At 40.8% G+C, this 25419-nt stretch overlaps 1 protein-coding gene across 3 annotated transcripts in view; it reads right to left on the bottom strand.

The window, feature by feature from the left end:
* The window catches only part of Dhit (regulator of G protein signaling double hit), a 358490-nt gene that overhangs the window by 316538 nt on the left and 16533 nt on the right, over window positions 1-25419 (bottom strand). The window contains exon 2 of one of the 3 annotated variants that reach the window (XM_083138912.1): window positions 23539-23633. The exons of the other annotated variants lie outside the window; for them this stretch is intronic. Coding sequence (XP_082995038.1) covers window positions 23539-23565 — 27 coding nt within the window. The 5' untranslated portion in view covers window positions 23566-23633. The remainder of the gene's footprint in view (window positions 1-23538; window positions 23634-25419) is intronic. 3 annotated transcript variants of the gene reach the window in all.

Raw genomic sequence — 25419 nt, 5'->3', positions numbered from 1 at the left:
AGTTAACTCATCTAAAGGTAGAAGCTCTCAGTCAACACTTTGTATTAGCTGGTTCAGCTGAACGTTCGGCAACTTCACCGCAACGTTCGGCAAACAATGTATTTTCTTCTGAAAATTACACAATTAACTTATCTATAAATTCACAGGTTATCAAATGTGAGTTACATACTGTTTCAGCTATTACAGTTTTCAATGTACGACATTTCGAACAACAGTTTCCGGAATATACAATTTCTGTTACAACTATCAAACTGAAAGGAGTCAACGATGGTTATGTACAAGTTGTGGGACAATCTACTGTTACACTTGATTTAAATAAACAACAGTTTTCATTACTAGTCACCTTATGCAAAGAGCAATTAACGTAATAGGAAGATCGTGGTTAGATGGGATCAATCCTTCCTGGAGAAGGTTATTATTCACCATCAACATATCATTTTCTCAAGCTGCCACAAGTTCAGGAGCTGCTACAAGTTCGGGAGTTGATCCCAGTTCAAGGGTTGCTTCAATTTCAGGTGTTACCATAATATCTGTGGATATGATACCTAAAGCAACTAAAGAAGATACCTTATTAAGTACGATAACCGTGTTTGTTACTACTGGATGGCCGGAGAGATTGAACGCAGAACAGACGCCGGAGAGTGGCCTGTCTCCTTATTTTGAGAAGAGGAAACAAATCACGGATGTTTGAACAGGGATGTTTATTATGGATGGGCACATTCATTATCCCATATCCATATAAGCTTCAGAATAAGGCACTCCATTGCCTACATGATTGTCATATAGGGATCAACCGGATGAAAGAATTGTGTCACTCTAGATTTTGGTGGCCAAAGATTTCAGCATATATTTCGGAATTCATTGCACGATGCTCCACCGTAGGTTCGAAGTGGACCGTCATCTACGTGGCCTCCTGCTTCTGAAGTCTCGGAAAGATGGCACGTTGATCATTTCTCTCGCGGGACGCAAGTTCCTTATCGTTGTTGATGCAAGTGGACAGCCGTGTGGCCAGTCCACACCGTAGATACAAAGGAGACTGTGCGTTGGATCTTACAGTCTTACAGTCTTACCTAAAACTATAGTCTCCGATAACGGTCCGACTTTCACGTCACTAGAATTCCAACAGTTCTGCCAGAAGTAGGGCATTTCCCATGTCACATCTCCACCATATCATAGTCCCAGCAATGGTCTTGCAAAGAGATACGTGCGGACAGTGGAGGATAGTTTAAGTAAACTCCTACACGACAAACCAAACATGAGTGCTTTGGAGTTAGATACAGGAATAGACAACCTTCTTGCTATGCTGCACAACATGCGTCTTGGTGAAGCAGAGAGTTTACCCTCTGCCTCTGTGTTGCGGTACAGACCACGTTTCCGGTTGGAGGATGGTACCTTAGCCAAGTCCAAAAGGAATGTCAACTCATCTTCTTTCAAGAATCGTGGGAGACATCGAGAAGATAAACAATCCTTTTCAAAGGAGAGTTATCAAAAGAATGACGCAGTGTGGGTTCAATCACCAAGGCATGGAACTCCAAATCATGTTCCAGGTGTAATAATATGTCCGGTAGCGGGAAGCATCCTATCCAAGGTCCTATTAGAGGAAGGTACTACGAGGGTAGTACACCCTAGATGGCTTCGGCGGCGTTTGGTACCAAGAACAGACACACTAGCCAACGGAGAAATGACAACACCCCAGACGGAAGATGAAAGCGAGACTGAAGCCACTCCAACTAGTTCTCTTCCAGCCGAATCATCGAGAACATCAAACCCTCAGCCGAGGAGATCGACAAGAGTTCGACATCCACCCGACCGATATGATTACAGGGTTACATAATGATTCCTGATTGAGAAGTATTTTGTATGTATCTATTTTGTTCAGGACACTAATGTTACCGTGACCTTAATTCTTCTTGTTCAGGTCACGAATGTTATTCTGACCTTATTATTATTTTTTATAGCTCCTTGGAGGAATGATGTGATTGAGCATAATGTTGTGTATAATCATATAGCTCCGAAGAAGATGAACAAAGTGTTCAACAGTCTGTTGTTGATCAGATAGAGTTAGTTTCAGATTTCTCGGGCACCATGTTGTACGCATATTGAAAGTTTATTAAACCTCATTTGTGTTTTTATGTACAGGATGTATTTTATTTCGTCTATTCGTGTTTTCACGTGTACCTAAGCATTAAACAATCACTCGGGAACGTTTCAGGTAAACACAACTATTGGGTTGGTACGAATGAAATGTCCGGCCCAGGTGCGTCATTGCCAAAGTTCAAAAAAATCAAAACTACAATACCTGGTTAATCAAAATAGTCGCCGTCTGCAGCCACACACTTTTGTCATCGCTCAGCCAACAATTGGATTCCATGGCGAAAGAAGTCTGGAGTCTGCGACGCAAAAAACTCCTGAACGGCATGTTGCACCGCCCGATCATCAGCGAAGGTCTTCCCTGTCAGGAAGTGATCAAGATGCCGGAAGTGATGGTAGTCAGTGCGAGAGAGGTCGGGAGAATATGCTGGATGAGGAAGGGTTTCATATTGCAACTCATGGAGAGCCTGCACCGTCCTTTGTGCGACATGTGGGCGAGCATTGTCGTGCAACATGAGGACACCATGTCTGTGGACCATTGCTGGATGCTTGCGGAGAAGTTTGCGGTGCATTTCATGGAGTTCAGCACTGTAGCAATTTGTATTGATGGTTTCACCGCGCCTGAGAAAGACATGATGGATCACACCCACCATAGACCACCATACCAGCAACAACACCTTCCGTGGGTGGAGAGGTGGTTTCGGAAACCGCCTTGGACGTTGATCACGATCCAACCATTCTCCTGATCGTTTACGATTGTCATAGCAGATCCATTTTTCATCTGAAATGACAATGCGATGCAGGAAACCATCCCGGTTATTCCTTACACTCAAAGAACTGCACACCTCCAGACGGCGAGTCTTGTTGACCGGTGTCAAATCATGTGGTACCCATGAGTCCAACTTTTTCACTTTACCGATCACACGGAGCCGCCGAACGACAGTGGTATGTTGTATGCCTAACTCGTCTGCAATGGCACGAACACTTTTCCGAGGGTCCGCTTCAACGGCGTTCCTGAGGAGCTCATCCGAACATGATGTTGGTCGATGGCCAAGGGGGTCATTTTGCAATGCTGTGTCACCGGAACGAAAATTGACAAACCAGCGGCGAATGGTGCGTTCATTTACCATTCCTGGCCCAAATGCACTGTTATAGTTTTTGGTGGCTTGCTGATCAGAATGTCCCAGTTTGAATTCGTAAAGACAAATCACTCGCAATTGTGTGTTCTCCATGGTGCACTTTCAGATGACCCTTTTCAGCAACACACTGCCTCCTGACTGTCTGCGTGCTCCAGCCTGTTTGCTGGACATATACAGAGTTTATGACGTTAGGCCTGTGACCTCAGTCAATCCCTGTGTTGTGTTGTTGAGGTAAGTTTCCCACCAGACGCCAAAGCGGACATTTCATTCGCACCAACCCAATATTACAAATAATTATTTCTAATTATCATTAGAATAATTAAAAATAGGAACACTGAGATTATCACAGCATGCCCAAACAATTAAATCCCCTAAGTTGCTATGAAGAATCAGACACTTATCGAAGGAAAACGCAAACAGCGTTGGATATAATAGTTGAGGTGAACAGTAGTGCTACTTCTGGTAAAATACACCATGTAAACAAAATGCACAATGTAAGATAAATTTGATGATGATGAAAACGGTAAAAGATTTCGGTATCGAGGACGTTGCGTACATGGAATATGCGTACAAGCAAAATTCGTGGATTTTGAGGGACTTGACGATAGGGGTGGAGGTACCACCTGAAGTACTGGAATTGGCAGGTGACGGAATTTGCGCACAAGTCTGATGGTAAGGAGATCAATTGTTACTTGTCATTTTACAAACCATCCCTTCATACTTTATCCAGTCTTAGAATTGGCAGTTGTGTAGAACCTGTGTGCTTCACAACTGGTGGTTCAAAAGTTTATTTCCATTATGAAGTTTGAAAAGAAAAATACAATGCACGAATTGATCGAAAACATTTTGTTATATCATTCTGTCAGTCATCAATCTGCGGAAAAATGGTACGTACCATCGTTCAATGCAAGAAACACATTTATAGTTCTTGAATGATATTGCAATATTCAAAGGATCTTATGATGTCCTGCTTTCACATATATTATAAACCTGGCCACAAGATCCAATCCCTGGGTAAGCCTCTTTCATTTCATCTTTGTACATTTTTAAAATTGAAGTCAGCACTTCCTCTCTGGCACGATTCTCGCATCTTGAGACGATTTTGAAAACACCATTCTCCGCTACAGAGTATTTGCTATGTACGAAAATACCACGACACCTGCCACTTTCAGCATCGCAGGTGTTACTCTCTTCATTTTCACTGTACTCAAAAATCAGGAATTTTGCTTGTACTCATATTCCACGTAAACAACTTTTCTACCAAACACGTTGGACAAGAATAATATTGAAATCGAATATAGGAAACACTACTAGAAGCATTCCTCCCATCAAAAAGTTTCCCGGCTACCGTAGCGGCTAACATTGTCGCCTTGTAATCAAAAAATCCCGCTCAGTGTTGCCACATGAAGGGAAATTTCCCTTTTGCAGGGAAATTCGGACCGAAATTTTAGTCAAAAGGGAATTTCAGGGAAATTTTAAGACTTCTGACTACATTATTATAGTTTATGTTAATTTCCAGCTTCATATTCACATTTTTATTTTATCTGTTCCTTCTTATTTCTGGTTTCTTGAATATAAGCCTGTATCTATTTATATTTCTTTCAAGTTTATTGTACTTCGCTTTTCTGTATCTTCGAATAATTGTATCGATGAGAATTAATGGATTCCTGACCAGGATTCAAACCTGGTACATCTGACCAGAAAGCGATGAAGCTGACATGTATGTGAAATATTTGTGTAACATTTTTTTATTCATACGAACATGGACCAATGAAAATTTTACTACTACTGCAGCAGCTGCTGCTGCTACTACTACTAACACTGCTAATAATAATTATTATTATTATAATTAATATAACAATATTATTATTATTATATTTGTTTAGGTGAAGGGAAAAAATGGTACAAAAAGGGAAATTTTCCCTCTTAGAAAGAGAAATTGTGTCCTCAGATTTTGGCAACACTGATCCCGCTTCGATTTACGGTAGAGGAACATTGCATATTTGTTCGGATCCCACTTTAACTCTAAGCCTAACGTCGATTAGCCTACGTGAGTGTAGAGTGAACTTCAAAACTGTACAACATGGTATTGCAGACGACATGAGTTAAGAGTTCTATATCTTTATAAATCCTCGAGGCAAACTTCTGGAATACTAAAATGATTTCAAAATGTGTTGAATTTCCATCTGCTAGAAATTGCCTAATTACGGAACGAGCTAGGGACTACTAAAGTTGATTTCCAAGCTCGATGAACAACTCGGAGACGGAGAAAAATTCGATTACTTGGAGGTCGTGCATACAGTGACATCTGTTTGTCGCGTCTTAGTACTAGTTGGGTCGAGTTATCTCCTTAAACTAGGAACAGTGAAGAGTATCTATGGCTTCTGTGATGGATGTATAAATGTGGCCGCCCTGCTACTTTAATCTGAATTACGAGTGCAAGAATGAAGGAATGTCTTGTGATATTTGAAATGTAGTCCTGTCTGGGCATTGACTCACATTAATTCCTAGAAAAGATGTATGTGAAACTTTATGTACAGGGTGATTGTTATCGGAACACCTACCTCGCGAGGACATCCCGCGAGCCTACCAACATTGTAGAACGTCAGCAAGAGGGTTAGCGATAGGTGTTGAAACCAGATGACGTCATCGCCTCACTCGTTGAGTGGAGGCTTGGGTAGTTGTTACTTGCTACCTACCTGCAGATACTCCTTGACCTTTATTCAAATTGGCAAGGTGGACTGACCCAAGTATCAATAAGAGATAAGGATCCCGGTCCGGAAATGCGTCTATAGAAAGTTACAGGCCAAAACTAGTTGAGGCTTTCTGTATAAGAAAACAACTCAAAGATGTGGCTTGTAGATTTAATACTGACGTTACTACAGCTAGAGGCGTGCTCACGGGGGGGCAAGGGTAGCCATCCTTACTCCCACTTCCAGACGTCCATGTCCCTACATTATTATACTTTCACCGAGAAATTTAGTGTAGAGGAATCTAATCGTGGTTATTAAACGCCACTCTTAAAGACAATAAAGTATTTTCAAGCCGATTAAAATTCAAAGCAATTCAAAGGGAGTGCAGCGGCGCAACCACAGGGGGCCAATGTGCATTACCCCTCTCCAACCTTGGACGGAAATCAATTCTAGGGGGAGCAAGTGGGGCTGAATTTCTGTACTCCGACAGGTAGAAAGACCAGGAAAAAGCTAATACAAATTTCGTTGAATATCCTCAGACCATTCCGCTCCCTCCAGGCTGCAACACTGCGAACCACCGTCGATGCAGAGAATGGAGTGGGGAAATGTGGTTCGAGATGCAGGGCAAATGGATATTCAAGATGGAACTAGTTTTCACGTCTTACTTGCGACGGGGTCCGCGACAGTCGCACGCTACAGTCTGTTTGTTTTTTTCGCTCTCCTTCCCTTTCTGTTGACGTTGCAGACTGACGTCAGTATAATCCTCCCTCGGAAGCTGTGTTGTGTCGTGTCCGTGTGTTGAAGATTGCGGCTTAATATGGCACCACAAAAGTTTACATTACAACAAAGGATTTATCTTGTCGAGTGTTACTTCGGAAAGAGGAATTGTGGAGAAGTGCGACGACGTTTCGCAACGAAATTTTCTGGTGTTCCCGTTCCACATAGGACCACTATATTAAACCTCGTAAAAAAGTTTAGAGTAACAGGGTCAGTTCTGAATAAAAGTGGAAAGAAAAACCCACGTGTACTTACTGAGGAAAAACTAGACGAGATAGGACAAAGGTTAGAACAGTCTCGTCGGAAATCTATCCGCCGCTTCTCACAAGAAACGGGTGTTTCAAAAACCCTCTAGGTCCCCCGATTTGTCAGCCTGCGATTTTTATTTATGGGGAACACCATCCATGAGTTAAAAGTGAGTATTGTACGAGAAATCGGGAGAATTACAGTAGACGAACTTGCACGTGTAAATGCCAATTTCCTTCGGAGATGCCAGGAATGTGTTGCAGCAGAGGGACATCATTTTCAACACCTTCTGTAGTCAAGGTTAGTACACAATATGAAAACTGTAATTTTAATAGCCGACTCTAGCGACTGTCGCGGACCCCGTTCACCGGGAAAGACAAGCTCTGACGCCGGGCCGCTTGCCGCCGAGTCTCGTAGCGAATGGCAGGGAATGCTCTGTATATATTATATTGGTTGATGCACACACACACACACACACACACACACACACACACACACACACACACATACCCATCAATGAAATGAAACTAAAACAGTGAAATAACATGAGGTTTTTCTTTCCCGACTGAACTTTCATGAAAACTTTTGCCCCCCCTAATCAGAAGATCTGCCCACGCCTATGACTACAGCGTATCGTAGCACTGTACAACGAAAACGTTACAGTTGTTCAAAATAACGGTACGACAGGGTCGCATCCGCTCTAACAACCCCGGAGTCGTTCTGACTCACGGGCAGCAAGGACTCTTGCCAGGAGGGGCTGCAAGGGATGTCCCTCGTCTCGGCACCCAATCGTCAGCCGTTACTGCCAGGCAGTGTACCATGAATGTCCTTATTATATCTACAGGTATGTATGACTACTGTGCGTAACAGGCAGTGTAGCTTTTTGTTCTCGTTCGGTGGGCGCTCTTATCGCATTGCATGGTTGCCAGGAGTAGGTACGTAACACTTTTTTCACCATAAATTTCATTTTCTTTTTTTCCTGTTTCCAGTATTTCCATGTCATAGACCATCACTAAACACACCATTTGTTGCCTTCAAACATCAACAGTGTTGCCACTGTACCTCATATTTTTTTAAAACACCCATTTGGACCGGTACGCCCTTACGAGGCATTTAAGGATTGGCTATACGCGAAAACGATCGTTTTTCTTCTCTGAACTATAGATGGCGAAATAGTCCACCTACCAAGGTGGAAATTGACGTCCAAATTTCCGTACGAATGTTTGACATGCAATTTTCCATGCTTTGTGGAAAAATAAATTTACACTTTCACTTACATTTGGCAACACTGCATGAACAACACTGCACCCCGTTTGTTGTTTCTATGTTTAAAAATATCTACTTGGACAGGGCTAACATTTGGTGTATGACTTATGTATGTACAGGTTTCGGTTACAAAGTAACGCCACTCTTAATTCCCAGTTGCGCCGTTCGTGGGACACCCTGTACAATCCACACTTTACAGTTGTCGTATTCCACTGTCATAGACAGACCCAACTACATAGTTTTGGCTTATAACTATTTAATGACGCATTTTAGGACAGGGTTCCTTATCTCTTATTGATACTTGGGTCAGTCTCCATCCACTGTGCCAATCTGAAGGTCACGTAATCATCTTGCATAAAGACATACAAACACTTGATTTCTTTACCAGTGATTCCTGTAGGATATAGGAAACGCCAGGTTCGGCATTGTCCCCAAAATAAAATATTTGCTATAACTTGACAAGTTTAAAAACAAAACGCTGCAAAGCTATTGCGCATTTCGAACCACATTTCCCCACTCCATTCTCTGCATAGACGTTGGTTCGCAGTGTTGCAGCCTGGAGGGAGCGGAATGGTCTGAGGATATTCAACGAAATTTGTATTCGCTTTTTCCTGGGCTTTCTACCTGTCGGAGTACAGAAATTCAGCTCACCTTTAGCCAACGACTCTTTTCCTTCTTTTAAAACTTGAGAAACCATCCATTTAGATACTTGTGGACTCGACAACATTATACTTAAGTTTATGTAACTCCTTCTGATTTCGCAAATATGTTGCAACATTGTAAATAATTTATCTGGCCTGTCCTCTAAGGGGTTTTCCAGAGCAGATTGTGGATTTCGTTGGACCCTGCAAGATTTTATCTTTGCATTTCAAAAATATGCAGCCAAGAGTAAAGCAATGCTTTAAAAAAGAACACAGGCAAGCGTGTTATCAGATTGCCTTCTCGTAGTGATTGCTGTACGATAAACAAAAGAACCTCCACCCCACTCGGCTTTAAAAAAAAGCAGGCCACTGCTCGATGTCGCATTCAGAAAATGAAGTCATTCGCCCAGAAGTTTCTCTTCGTTATAAACCTTAACGCGGGTGCGTAATACTACAGTTTACGATCCGGGCACCGCACGCATTTTCAAAGACCGGACTAAATCAAATGAACCACTGATAAACTGATACGAGCCGGCACGGTCAATCCACACAGTAAAAATCGTTTGTCATATTTGTTTTAGCTTAATTTTGCTAAGTTGGCACCACTGGTACGCTCAAGGCCAGACCATTGATTGATTGATCGATTGATTTAGTTTATTTTACTTCGCGTTTTGTGCCTCTTGGCTAATTTGCGAAGATGGGGATGAGTGATGAAATGATGAAATTGATGAATGGACAGTCACAAACAACCAAGCCCGAGCGGGAATCGAACCCGAGACCCTTGGCGTCGCAGCGCGATGTGCTAACCACTCGGCCACAGGGTCCGGCTCAAGGCCAGACCAGTAGGCAAGCCAAGCGTCAGGTTAACCTTGCAGCAGGTTTTCGCATATGTAGATCCAAACGTGCGCGCAAGAATATAGTTCCACTGAGACGGGTTCTATTCCGACACAGCTGCATAGCTGCATACTTGCAAGAAAACAGTTATTTAATTTGTAAAATACAGACAAAATAATACATCCATTAGCAGGTGTGAACTTGATCGGTTGCAATCACTGTGCAGACGAACTTGGATCCGCAGATTCGCCAACTGGAGTTTGTATTGAGCTGAGGAATCCCTGAAGCCCAAGTGCGAGTCGAGCAAGACTGAATACGTTGCAGAGCGCGTGGAATCCGTGATACCAGTGTTGCACATCCCACTATTTTAACCCTATGTTTATTGTGATTAATAATCGTGCTATACAGCGGCGAGAATGGCTGAATCAAGCAAGGTCTCCTGTTCAGCGAGTGTTATTGTGTCATCTGAAGGGAAAAGCTCTTCAAATCAAGCAAGTTGTTTAAAATGCATAATCCTCCTTACGGAAACAAGATCAAAGTAAAACAGGGCGTGAGGTGATTTGCCGTAAATGGGCGCACGAACTGTATCCCGGGTGTTGAATGATTTGCGGTTTAAGTTTAGGAAGAGGGAACGATTGTTTGTTGTTTGACTACAACAGAATGTCCCCGGTATTAAAAGATATCCCTGTGAGAAGAAACATGTTTATTATTTGGAGCAGACGTGCTTTAACTCTGGGAGGGGCGTGGGCGTTATATTGATTTTTTTATATATATATATATATATATATATATATATATATATATATATATATATATATATATATATATATATATATACAAGGTGGTTATAATTAAAGTGACGGTGTTCAGAGTGGTACAGCACGGGCTGTAATGAGAGTAGCAGTCTGAAACTTCGTAGATATGCTAATGAAGCAATGCGCTCGCGAATTATGCAAAAAAAAAAAAAAAAATAGTTCCAATTCTCGCCACCAGGGTAAAAAATGGCGCTGTAAGCAGTCAAAACTTGGTATAGTTACAGGAAAAAGGCAAGAAAGATCAAACACATGAGAACAATGGCTCTGGCATGTTTATTAGGAACTATGGTTACAAGAACTGTTCAATATGGCCTCCCAATTCAGCAACATGCTGCATTCGTAACACGGCATGGTCGACGGTTGCTCGCAGCATGTCTGGTGAAATCTGAGCGACATGCTAGCCTTCAGATCAGGCAGAGACCGGACATGTCCCTGATAGACACGATCTTTTAAATATCCCCACAGCCAGAAGTCACATGGATTAAGGTCGGGGGATCTGGAAGGCCAATCATCTGGAAACTGCCTAGAGATGATGCGGTCATTAGTGAAGGTTTCTCGCAGCAAATCTTTCACGTGGCGAGCGACATGTGGTGTTGCCCCATCTTGCATGAAAATGGTGGTGTGTTCACAGTTCCGTTCTTGCAAAGCTGGAATCACGTGTTGCACAAGGAGGTCCCTATAACGTGCAGATGTCACTGTACACCTAACAGGCCCTCGAGGTGTCATCTCCTCAAAGAAAAACGGACCAAGAATGAAGGAGCTAGTGAACCCACACCATGCAGTCACGTAAACTGAGTGCAATGGTTGTTCCTGCACAACATGTGGACGAGTGGAACCCCATATGCGACAGTTCTGAGTATTCACTGTACTGACCAGAGTAAAATGCGCCTCGTCAGTCCACAGAATATTCCCCGGCCACATGTCATCCACTTCCATGCGTGCCAAAAACCGATGGGCAAACTCACGGCGTTGTGGAATATCTTGTGGTTTCAATTGGTGCACAATTTGAATCTTGTAGGGATACCAGTGTAAAATGCACCGCAATACCTTGCGAACTGTTGACCAGGGGAGTGACAATTCACGTGCCACAGCTCTAGCACTGGTTGCAGAAGTTGAGACATGTGCTGCACGGTCAGCTACAGCTACAGCAACTTCGTCCACAACTTCCACGGGGATGGGCCGCCTTCCTCTCCCTGGTGCAACACCCAATTCACCTGTTTCCTCGAATTTCTTCATCATCTTCTTCAGCCCATTAATTGACATGGGCCCTCTTCTCAGCCCTTTCTGTTGGCGATATTTCCGCAGTGCAGCGTTACTATTGCTCCCATTCTGGTAAAACAACTTCACTAGCAGTGCACGGTCTTTCTTCGCAATAGCCATTGCTTTTTACACGGGAAAAATCAAACTTTTAATGTTCGGCGAACATTCACATCACTAAAGGAAAAAAAAAGCAACAAGCGTCACCAACAACAACCAGGGAGCTCACACAATGGTTAGGCAATGTCACCGACTTTGACGTCAGAGTTACGGAAAATTCCACGTTTTGACTGCTTACAGCGCCATTTTTTACCCTGGTGGCGAGAATTGGAACTATTTTTTTTTTTTGCATAATTCGCGAGCGCATTGCTTCATTATCATATCTACGAAGTTTCAGACTGCTACTCTCATTACAGCCCGTGCTGTACCACTCTGAACACCGTCACTTTAATTATAACCACCTGGTATATATCACCATGCAAAACCACCGCCAGGGCTGAAGAAACCGACGAGAAAGGGAGAGGGGAAGGGGGAGGCTTATTGTTTCACCCACTGACGGCAATGACGTCTTTGTTGTAGGCGCATATATTTACTGTTCCGTGCAAGGAAAGGGATGGATGATTAGCAAGAAATGGACAGACCAAGATTTGAATCCTGGTTTAGTGAAGTGATTCATAAATTGTAACCAGAATAATAGCAGCAGACAATGCACCTGATTGTATATATCCACAATAACAAATCATACTTTTTTTTTGCTGGTATAACTTGAAGTGCGTGTGTCTAACAGTAACAAAGGTTTTCATAAACGTATTGTTTTATAAACCAAAAACAATAATTTGTCATTAAATTCAAGAGGGCCTGTCGTTGTTTACTTATATCTTTGTTTATTTTTATTTTTGCGTGCTCGAAATATACACACATGCTCATGGGCGTCCGGAAGGGGGGGCAAGGGGGCCGTTCCCTCCCTGGAAAATGAAAGTCAACCAAAAATTATATATTTCACACATATAATTTCATTTTAGCTACAATAATATGTGTTAATTATTGCATTAACACAATAAATTCAAATTTAAGCAATGTTATTAGGGAACTACACTCTTTTGGGGGAAATGTGACTTGTTTGCCCCCCTGGGAAAAATACTCTCATGTTTCGAAGATATGTCGCATTTATATTAAGTAATGACACATTTTTTTTAAATAATTTATGCGCCGAAAGTACTTCTAAAATGTTATGTTTCAGGAGACAAAAAGAAACACAAATATATTCCGCTTGACTTGCATGCGGGTTTTGATGTGTTGTGCGGTTGGCAATACTGTGGATTTTCTCAGTGTCTGCGATGTAAGCAGCTCGGCGGTTGAGGCAAGACTGGCACGGAAGATTCTGAGCTCAGTTCTCGCGCGGATTGATACATAAAACCTGCTGCAAACTTAGCCTGACGCGCGGCTTAGAAGAGTAGTGGGGAGGATGACGTAATAGGAAGTGCTCCGCAGCGATCTGCGCATATCGGGACTTAACTTGTCAGGCTATACCCTACTGGGGGTCTCCCTTATCGCACAACGCTAGAACAACCTTGCGTTCTGACTTCACTGCGGAATGCTTTCATTCTCACGCTGAATGCCTAAGTTGTTAGATTAGTATTGTTAGGTTTAGTTCTCTTCGCGTAAACAATACATTTTATGTGTATTTATACTAAGGGAACCAAACATAACGGACCTAACCTAAAAACGTACGCAATCCTCGTATGACGTCAGAACACGAAGTTGGTCTACTGTAGTGCAATAAAGGAGACCCACCCTACTGCTATGGTGTAAGAACAAGAAATTCAGATTTTAAATGAAGTGTGCAGCTTAATGTAGGTGGTTAACAGAGAGGCGCTTCTCTCTCACACAACTGGCCTCACCTATGATGTCTACCCTTTCCCACTTTTCGAATACATACAACTGCTTAATAGATTCTAAATTGCAAGTAATACTTCAATCATGTTCTCCCGGCTGGTGCGATTTTACCAGATACCTACCCAAAACGTTAAATATTTCTCTTTCATTTATTCCCGCCAGATGTCACCGCTGTGCTTCAAAGAGCATAACAAATGTGCAACGCGTCCTGAGAGATTTTTACCCCCATTATTTCACATTATAGCAGAACTAAAAACAATTTAAATTCATTAAGTACGTGTAGTACTTAAAGTATATACGTAGTATAAAGTCTAGAGTTGAAATTTCTATCTGATTATGAAGAAATTCCAACTAAGTATTTCTTATTAATGGCACATGAATTGGTACATATATACCCTTCACTTTCGACAGTCGTAAGTGACAACCAGTGATGTGCCGCAGACTATAAGTTTACGTCTACATGCGTTGTCTACACGTAATCTACGCGTAGATTACATAGAGTTGTAGTTTACATAGACTACGTAGACAATCTAAAGTGCATTAAAATTAATTTTCAAGAGTTTCATGAAAGGAAAGTGACATTTTCAACTATATTAGTTCCTAACGAAATGAAAAGAACCCTATTTACAACAAAATTTATCTTCTCTTCTGTTACCAACTATGGAAGAAGATAAATAGTATGCAAAAAACAACAACAGATGGCAGGCAGTCGTGAGGCGAGAGTGGTCTTTTCCCCATAAAACACTAGAATATTTCCTATATTAGGTTTCTTCCTAGGTGAGAAATTGTTCGAATTTGGAAGGGAGCGTATGAAAAGTTCTCCTCACACATCAGCAACTGATACGCAGTATAATTTTGTTTTACTTCCACGGCGCCCTTTGCTAAGTTATCACCTTTCGCCATGTTGTTTACATAGATTACGTAATCTACGTGTATAAAATAGTCTACGTGTAGAAAGTAGACTATCGTTGTTTACACGTAGACGCACATCACTGGTGACAACCCGTCTGACTCTTGACTAATCCGCCGTGACAATGACTAACGAATAACGAATTACTGTGACATATATGAAGGCATAGTCTACAGACTGAAACTTCAAGAACTCCTACGAATCCGCCATGATCCACGTATGCAGGTACATACTCATTTGGATATATTGTTTCTGCCTGTTGTGTCTAATTTCCGTGTCTACAACGGCTAATGAAACAAGACTCGTAAATCTAGAATTACCTACCATTTGAACAACATGGCGGCTTCCATTTTAGACATGTAGTACGTTCATGAGTACAATTGTTCTGTCAAAGTACAATACAATAGTGCAATATTTCTGCCAAATTCCTTTGTTGTACCTAATTTTGTAAACGTTTTAGTTTTAGAGTATTAGCTTGACACTTTTAGAGGAAGCTGAGGTTTAGCTACAGTCACCGACAAAAAATGGGAAACCTAAATGCTGTCGCTGTTAGGCTAAACGTAGTGTATTTAGGCTAAGATATTTAAACATAACGAGCCTAACCTAACCACGAGAGCATTCCGCACTTGTGTCAGATGAAAAACACGGAGCTTGACCAAGAAGGTCTGTGAGTTTTGTGCGATAAATCATACCCGTACCCTCTATAGCTAAACCTGGACACTAAAACTTAATCAACAAAGAATCCACTGTTACACGTTACTGTGAAATTTACAACCCCTTACAATTTTCTTGTTAATATACAAAAACGGACGGAACCTTATTTAAAATAAAAATATGGAGAAATAATAATTATAAATTACAATTTCCTGCATCATAAAAATTTACGATAGTTGTAAGTCTTAGAGCATCACTTCTGCATTCAATGATTTAAATGGCGCCAAATTTAGTGTTGATTAGATTTTTATGGTATCGATTAAACAGTCTCTAGGTTATTTTAACCGCTAATAAATTCGTGCCCAATGAAACATTTTGAAAGGTCGTGAGGCTAGAAAAATTGTATACATCCTGAGCGATATGCAACCAGATATTCTCTATAGAAAGAAGGGTTGCCGACTAACAGGAAAAGATTAAGAGATTAGAGTTAAAAGCGACGAGATTAAAGGCGCAAGCTGGTGCAAGCGAATGAAAACAAGTCTCTGCGCAAGTAGTGACGCGAAACGGCTCCACCAATGAACACGTGAGAGGGAACGTGATTGCGTGGAGGGGGAAAGCGACTGCAGTTAGCAGCCTTCACAGCAGCTTGTACTGCTTCCCTCTGCCCACCCGATTCCCACCTTCTCTGCCGCTATGGACGGCCTTGGTCCAGAGATACTGGGGATGGAGTATACATCACAGTTCAAAACTGGAAAATATACAGTAAAACCTCGTTAATCCGGAGTAATGGGGGTATAAGTTGACCGGTTTAACGAAAGTCCGAATTAACTGAAATAACCTAAAAGAACAGTAGAAAGTGCACTAAAATTCAGTTTATAGCAACAAAACATGTTTATTATGGTGTATTTAAAGGGCATAGGTCTAAATACACCATACAGTACAGTACGAAGTCTGCGGGAAACAGAATTTCATCAGTGGTTGACTGCCTTTTCTTTTGGAAGTTATCTTGTTGACTTCTAGCCACATTTAAAACCTTGCATTCTATTCTTTTTTATTCCTTTTGCCTGTCCGGATTAAGCTAAGTCCGGCTTATCCGGTCCGGATTAACGAGGTTTTACTGTACTTGGTGTGTATTGTATTTTTTCTTGGCGTCGAGCAGTTTGTAATTGGCCACTAATGACGTCCGCACGTATGACTTTCCTTCGACTTAATTTTGTTAAAAACATATTCTTAAGGAGAGCTGTGGCAATCAATCTTTAAATTCACATCCTTCTTGTAAGATATAGCATTCTAAGTTGCTTAAGATTATAGAAACACTAGTAGTACAATACATTAATTGATATTGAAGACGCTCTTTCTAGTAAAACAATGAACCACATTGATAATTTAGTTAGCATGTGGGGTGCCATCTGTAGTATATCTTGGCATATGCTGTTAAGAGGGTTTTCCTTACTTTTACATCACTTGGCATTAACTGATGGAGTCTCCCCGATAGCGCAGTGGTAGCGTCGTCGCCTTTGTAATCAAGGGATCCCTGGTTCGATACCCTGTGGAGGCACATAGTGGTTCGGATCACACTTTAAACTGGGACGATTAGCCCTACTGTGCATAAAGTGGACTTAAAACATCAACTCCAAGTAGCGGATTAATAATTTTCCTTCGTGCGGTTGGTCAGGAACTATTTTTTGTATTTATACCCGCTAGGATATGCCCGATGGCTCTAAACATCATCTCCGGTGAGTGTGGACATCAAAGGGAAAGATCGCCACAATTAATCGTTAAAAGACTCGAGGACGTGATTACTCCATTTGGACATTAAGATTGGTCGTCATCAGTGATGTGCCGTAGACTATAAGTTTACGTCTACATGCGTTGTCTACGCGAAGATTACATTGGGTTGTAGTTTACATAGACTACGTAGACAATCTAAAGTGCATTAAAATTAATTTTCAAGGGTTTCATGAAAAGAAAGTGACATTTTCAACTACATTGGTTCCTAACGAACTGAAAAGAATCCTATTTACAACAAAATTTCTCTTCTCTTCTATTATCAACTATGGAAGATAAATAGTATACAAAAGAATCAACAGATAGCAGTCGTGAGGCAAAATTAGTCTTTTTCCCATAAAACACTAGAATATTTCCTATGTTAGGTTTCTTCCTAGGTGAGAAATTGTTCGAATTTGGAAGGAAGAGTATGAAAAGTTCTCCTCACACATCAGCAACTGATACGCAGTATAATTTTGTTTTACTTCCACGGCGCCCTTTGCTAAGTTATCACCTTTCGCCATGTTGTTTACATAGATTACGTCATCTACGTGTATAAAATTGTCTACGTGTAGAGTGCAGGCTATCGTTGTTTACGCGTAGCCGCACAGCATTGGTCGTCATTATCACACGTGAAGATGTGCCATCTACTGGTATGTTAATCCTTATTTTTGGTAGTTTCCGGGTATGTTATACTGAACGCAGCTCCAACTGGCGGCTGGGAAACAACGAATCAGCGTTCAGTTGAATTTTCTTCGACTGAAATCGGACATTTTCGAATCACAAGGTGCCGAACGCTGCTCGCGGGACGAAACAAATGAACGTTGGGTGCACCACATGTTGCCAAACGTGCTGTAAACTGCACACGTGGTTCTACATGAGGGAGTTTCACACGCAAATAGACAACTGGCAAAAACAGAAGTACGCTTGTGAACGTTGCTTCGGGATAGCGATAAGACCCCTTCAGCTTTTACTTCGTAACTGAGTTTGTCTTGTTGTCGCCCATCACCCACACCCCTCGACGACGATTGGGGGACAGAAGGGCCAGAAAGAGCCCTCGAGGTCAGCCCCAGTTTGAGTTGCGTTCAGTATAGCTAAAGTTCAGGCGTCAGAGAGAAGGGTTGTATTTTACGTTTCGTTAAATGATCAATTTTTAACTTTTCTGTGAACGATCACTTAGAATTAGACCACATCGCTATAACTATTGTATAAATTTAAGAGTTGTTATTGACTTTAGACGGTTGGCTGTACAATTGTCCCTTCTATCTCTCCAAATACGGCCGTTTCTGTCCAATCTCTTTGCTTCCTCTGTTCCCTGTCTTTTTCTTTCTCCCTCTTTCCAATCTTCCTCTGCTTTTTTGCCTTTTCTGTCTTTCTCTCTCTTCCATTCTTTCTCTCTTGCTCTTTCTCTCCTCATATATTTTTCTCAACATAATGCGATTTTCTTGCTTCTCATGAAATGTAAATCACATGACCATGCTAGGGAACTCTGTGGCCATGATTTATGCCTATGTAAAACTTGTTTATTGAATCTAGGGCTATCAATCTCAAATTGATATGCACGACTTGGACGAGCCCAGGGTACGATAAAGGTAAAACTATTCAATTTTCAATGCACCATAGCAACAAGGCACATACATATAGAGAACTAAGTGCATCATATCGATTGATGCACCACAATGCATCGATTGATGCACTAAAGTGTGTTTTATGGCTTCTTCAAAGAATCAGATTCACATTTGATACATTTGATGCATTATGATGCATTTTGATGCACCACAATGCATTTTTTCGATGATGCACTTAAACGTTTCCTCTGAGCTACATAAACTCTGTAGCTCATACCAAACGTTTAAGAGCATCATCATCCAAAAAGATGCAGGAAGTTGCATCCAGGAAATCAACTGATGCATTGAACTGCATCTCGACTGAAATATTTCCCCACTTGAATCAAATGATGCACTTTGGTGTTCCTTTCAAGACATACAAAATGAACCCAAATGCATCAAACGTGAATCTGATTCTTTGAAAAAGCCATAAAACACACTTTAGTGCATCAATCGATGCATTCTGGTGCATCAATCGATATGATGCACTTAGTTCTCTGTGTGTACATTAGATCCCTATCCAAAGATCTATAGAAGTCTTGACAAGGGATGGCCACAATATCCGGATAACAGATATCTAGATTTCAAATTATCCGGATGCAACGGATAATCCTATAAGGATAATCCGGATAGTACAGATTATGAAGGGTGTTTAGAATATCCGGACAGTGAAATACGGATGTGATGAATAAAATAATATGTGGATAGCCTGGAAAAACGGATAAACGATACAACTGTCCGGATAATGCAAATATTCGGATATCTGGACATTTCAGATAATTCTAATATCCTCATATCGCATACGATAATACCGTACGCACATGTCAAGCGGACGTATTTTTGTTTCCCCGTTCTTAACTCTTGCTTTAATAATGTCTTAGGGAAATATTAGGGATAAGACAGCAATAAGCTGTACATCTAGCGTACGGACGTACAGGCCATGAAATTTCCGTACATGTACAGTCATGACCGTACGGTTGGCAACGCTGCGCTTTCACAACTCGATTTCCCTTCTCCTCCGCTTCCGTTATGCGTGGCCCTGCTCAACAGTTAGCTGGAACAGGCTATATATACTGATAAAGTTTTAATAGGATTTCACTATCCCTAGTCTTGACCATACTGGAGGTGTGATCAGCACCAGGCTCCTCACAGCCTTACTCTCCAGGTCTGCACCCAGATACACATTGATTAGAGGCTTGGTGAGCGCCAGAGCGACTCTATGAAGATCACCAATCAAATTTCCTCCCGTAACTCTCGGTGAAGTCACTAAAAATTGAAAAATATGTAAAAAAAAAAAAAAAAGGTACAGGGTGTTGCGTAAAAGTTGGACCCTGTTGAAGGTTTACTTGTGAGTGCTTCCTACTCCGCTAATGATCCTCAAAATTTATCACGTAGCCTATTTGAGTGGGCAAGAAGTGGGCTAAGCTCTCGTTGGCGACGCCGCTGTCGTTTTGCCTGCACCGTGAAATATGGCTCATAAATTGCCAACACCCTGTATGTCTGTGGTCACATTATTGCAAGAAGCGATGGCAACCCTGCAACAACCTCACCTATCTACCCACTTATACAGCTCGAAGGCGAATGTTGTGTTTACTGTGACCCACATTCACTGTGCAGTCTGGTTCCCGCCACCTGCAAACTCTCTCATTATAATTTTTCCAGGAAGGAATAAATCATTATCTGGCTTCAGTGAGGACGGGAGTGGTGGAAATATGACACTTTCTTTCTCTATCCCTTTCCATCTTCCTCCGTTTATCAACCTAGGTTTCTATCTTTCTCGCTTTCTTCTTACCGTTTCTCTACATTTTCTTTCTCTTTCATTCCCTCTATTCTTACGTTTATCTTTTCATTCCTTATGTCATTCTTTCTCTATTTCTCTATGTACATCTTTCTCTTAATCTTCCTTTATCATTTCCTTGTTCACTCTTTCTGTTTCCTTCTTCGATATTGATTTCTTCTCTCGTTCTTTCTGCATTTCTCTATCGTTTCCTTTCTCGTTCTCTCTCTTTTAATCTTTATTTGTCTCTGTCTCTCTTTCATGTTTTCTAACTTTAATTCTTGTCTCTCTTTCTTCCATCTTCCTTTCTCTCTCCTGTTCATTATTTCTGTTTATTTGTTTAAATCTTTATTTCTCCTCTCTACCTGCGTTTCTCTATTCTTTCCTTTCTCTCTCATTCTTTTCCAATTTCTCTATTTCCATTTTCTTTGTCTCTGTCTCTCTCTTTAATGCTTTTCTTCTCTCTCTTTGCTCATGGGTTTCTTTCATCTTTCTCTTTCATTATTTCTCTATCTCCATCTTGATTTTCAGTTTCATTTCTCTCTCTTGTTCATTCTTTCTGTTTCCTTCTTTCCATCTTTATATCTCTTTTCTCTCTCTTCCTGCGTTTCTCTATCATTTCCTTTCTTTCAAATATTTTCCTGCTTCAATTTTCATTTCATCTTTCTTTGCCTCTGTCTCTCATGTTTTCTAACTTAATTCTCATCTCTCTTTTTCCTGATTTTGTCTTTTTCTTTATATCTATTGCATTCTTTCTTTATTTCCATCTTCATTACTGTTTCTTTCTTCCTGCGTTTCTATTTTTCTTTCACTCTCTTTCGTTCTTTCTATATCTTTTTCTTTTTTTCCCATTACTTGCCTATTTCTCTATTTCCATATCATTCTATCTTCTACTACTACACTGATTAACTTATTCCCATTCCTCCCCTGTACAGTCACGGAGACTTCTGGGTTGTAACTATCTTATCTAAAGTAAATGGAGTTCGTTGCAACCCAGAAGTGTCCATGACTATACTAGAGGAACGTTGTGTAGTGAGAGGATTCGTAATACAGACGTAGACACGTGTCTCACTTTTAAAAGAAAAAACAAGATACACAAAGAAGTCCACGCGTTTATCGCCAGTCCGCGATACGGCGTAAACACGACGTTTGCAAAGGTCGTTTCCTCGCAGCGTAAGCAAAGAAACTCGCGTGTGTTTGTGTGCGTAGACGCACCCGTCTCGCTTCCAGCCTTCGCCGCACGCGTCCTCGGTGGATTTTGGTCAAGGTCGCGCAAAGTATGCTGTTTCGCGTTGTAACAAGGCTGTTTTTTCTTCTTCCTCTTCTCGACGTAGTTGCCTGAGGGTATTACTCATTCGCAGCCTGATGTACTTTTGTCATTTCTTGTCAGTTAAACTGACGCCTGGTTTCGTTTACTACAACGTAACCGCTACGCAAACACTGTGCAAGACGTGCCGCGTTCTTCCATAACAGTCTTCATCTTCGGGAACTGAGAGAAGACGAGAGAAGTTAGAGCTGGAAATTTTAGAATTTTTCCCAGAAAACATTATTCTCTGTCCAAGAATCAAATCAATGCAAATTGAATGTTGAATTTTGTTGCAAGTTCACTTTGCTTCTTTTCTGTATCCCTCCCCCCTCTCCCTGTACTTCCATTTCTGTTTCCCCTCTGTTTCTCTTTCTTTCTGTCTGCCTTCCCTGTTTCTCTATTACCTATTCATCTTTCTATCTCCCTCTTGTTTCGATATTTCTTCGCGCTTTCTCTCTCTCTCTCTCTCGTCTGTGCATTCCTCTTTCTATCTCCCTCCCTCTTTGTCATTTTTTCTCTCGTTCTCCCTTTGTTTTATTAATTTATTTCTTTGCATATTTATTTATCAGGCCCCGGGACTTTATATCCTATAAAACTATAAAATATGTATGTAATTATGTCATAAAAATTGAAAAATATGTCATGAAAAATTACAAATATGTCAGAAAAATGCAGAAATATTCCCAGTAAAGCCAAAAATATGCACAACAGTACTCTCGAATTTCTCCCATACCCGATAGAGTAGAGTAGGGGCTGTAATGTAACGAATGTTATTTTTACTTTTGACTGATTTTTTGTGAAAAGCGAAAAAGGCAAAGAAATGAGAACGAAACTTCTTTACTTCCTGTGCAACAATGAGAGAGAACATTTTGCCTCAATAATGTTTGCATGGCTATCAATTGTCGGCGGGATAAGAAAAGACTGCACCCTTCTTCCTCCGTAATTTCCATATCCTGCCATCGACAATATGAACTATCCGTTGTGCTAAAGCTACGAAGAAAAAATTATAAAATAACCGATTATGTGCGAGAGAATTACGAAATTATACAGAAATATGTCTTATTACAACACAATTGAAGAAATATGTTGAAAAAGCGCGAAATTGGTGAAATATGTCAAAATGTGCTTTGTCAAGTTTGTCTATTTCGGCTTATTTTCATCAGATATGTAAGGATCTCACCCCAATATTAGATCCGAAGCCAAATGAAAAATATGTTATAACATAAAGCCCCGGGCGCTAACACGTATCTTTATCGGGCCTCCCCGATGTCGTTGCCTTGAAATCAAGGAGTCCCGGGTTCGATACCCGGTGCATGCACATAGTGGTTCGGGTCCCACTCTAAACGGTAGGTCCAGTCCGGATTAGCCATCTGTACATAAAGTGGACTTAAAACTGATACCAAATCAACTCAAAATTACCTTTCTCTATCACCTTCCCGTATTTCCCTTCATTTCTTCTTCATCTTTCCTCCGCCGCTTCTCAATCTCCTTGTATCACTTTTTCTCGTTATTTCCGTCCCATCTATTCTCTTTCTCTTTGTGCTTCCTATTTGTGCGTCTTTCTTACTCCATTGCAAATGATTCTGAGAATTTCTCATGTAGAACTCTCTGCAGTATGTAGAGGGTGGCTGAAGAGGCTACAGCCCCTCTGAAATCTGGAGAAAAATCAATATTTTCAAATAGAAACAGTGAAAAACTCGGGAAAAACCAAAGTTTTTTTAACATCAGCACCTCACGACACCTTTGACGTAGAAACACAGCATGTTAAACACAGACTCAACCTAAGACGAGCACGAGGTTAGCAATTTAATTTCATGCGGTTAGTGTGCAACTCTGGTGGCGTTAGTGAGAATTAAACTCACCGCTGCCAATTCGACTGCCCCGGTCATGGTGGTTGAGGCTGACTACCTCCACAAAATCTCCACGCTTTGCTCTGCGTCGCCTCACAGCAATGTTCCTGCATCGAGATAACAAGAAAAGCAACATTGGTAGTTAAACTGGACACATATATTTGCTTCAGTCTGCGCTAAGGGTTAAACACAGAATTAACAGAATTATTTGATTACATGACACATCTTGGTGACGTGTTGACACTTGAAAACCGAATTATAAACTATATAAGTTGAGTTTCACCTGACCAAAAAGCAGTGATCCAGTGATGGTCAGGTTTCGATTAGCAAGCAAATGTCCACCCCCATAATCGTCCTCTTAGTTTACGCAGTGAGAGCTTCAAGAATTGAAGCAAGGTGCAAAAACAAGCTGCTGACAGCCTAATATATTTATATATATCGGCGTTCTTTCTTACTTATTTATATTCATATTTCGCATATTTTTCCTACATACAAATTCGGTCCTTGATGGTGGTGGACAATTCGCCTACTACTTTTGCCTGTCATGGCTATAGATGGTAACCGGGGACTATGAAAAATTGTATCGTTGCTCGATGGGCAAGAATTATATAATCTGTGGTAAGAATAGTCCACAGGCTATTCTACTTATCTCGTGACGTTCTCTTGGCCCATATCCTTACAATTATTCCAGTATTATAAACAGCAATACAATTTCCGTATTATTTTTGTTAATTTGCATTAGATTACACACAAAGGTGTTTATTAACATTTGCGTTTAAACTTTCTCTACTCTCGAACGACTATAGTTTTGTTTTCCAAACACCAGTGTCACGTATGATGCTGGACAATATTCAAACAATGCTTTGTCACTAGAGATTATTAACGCTCTAATGTCTGTAGTTTTTGCTCCACGAAAAAGAAGTGATTTCTAGTAAGGTGTTCATTTGTTGTTTCATCCCGGTTCTTCCAGCATTCAGATAGGCCAGTCAGCGACATCTGTCGATCTAATGTTTGTTTACAACATCCTCGGCACTAACAAAGAAACTATTGTGGACTCCAAGCACCCATAAGAAAGGTCAACATGACGTTACTTAAAATAAAATTTTCCAAACAACTTTCATTGTGAGTGGAGATTCTGAACACACCGAGACATGCAAGTTTACAGGATCGAGCTTTGACGAGTTCCATATCCGAAGAAGCTTCTGGACAACACCATTTAGCTGAGACTTTGCTGAGATTGCGAATAATACGTTTCGTAACGTTAATAGGTTGGGGCTACGTTTATTGTAATCGACATTTTCCCATGTCACTAATCATAACCTGGAATATTCATATTATAAAGAATCAGAAAAGTATCATTAATTTCTGAAATATGCTTAAAGGTAAGTTGAATCTCACTTGTTACTTCTTAATTGTAGAAAAACACCCTTCAATTGTCATTTTGGTGCAAATTTATGACGATTTTAAACCAATGTCATATGAAGATCCCATAAAAAAACAGCAATAATACCTACGACATCAACTGGCCAATTAGCTATTTCCATTAGGTTAATGATATACCTTTACTTTAACAACTTGTGAATGTAGTTCAGATTTATGACATTTACGGTCATGCGAGAACATATCATCATTTATTTAAAATACACAGTTTAAAATCTCCAAATTGTGGCTGTGGTAATTTAAGGGGTGATGCTCATCATATTATTTTAGAATGTCCATGTCTATCAGAGAAACGATTGATTGATTGAATTGTTTTATTTTACTTCGCTTTTTGTGCCACTTTTGGCTAATTTGCGAAGATGGGGATGAGTGATGATACTGATGAATGGACACTCACAAACATCCATGTCCAGGCCGGGATTCTAACCTTGGACCCCTGGCGTCGTAGCGCGA

The sequence above is a fragment of the Lepisma saccharinum genome, chromosome 17 (genome assembly GCF_977018435.1).
Source record: "Lepisma saccharinum chromosome 17, izLepSacc3.1, whole genome shotgun sequence".
Taxonomy (NCBI): Eukaryota; Metazoa; Arthropoda; class Insecta; order Zygentoma; family Lepismatidae; genus Lepisma; species Lepisma saccharinum.
The sequence above is the reverse complement of the archived record's forward strand: the minus strand, read 5'-3'. Positions and strand labels throughout refer to the sequence as shown.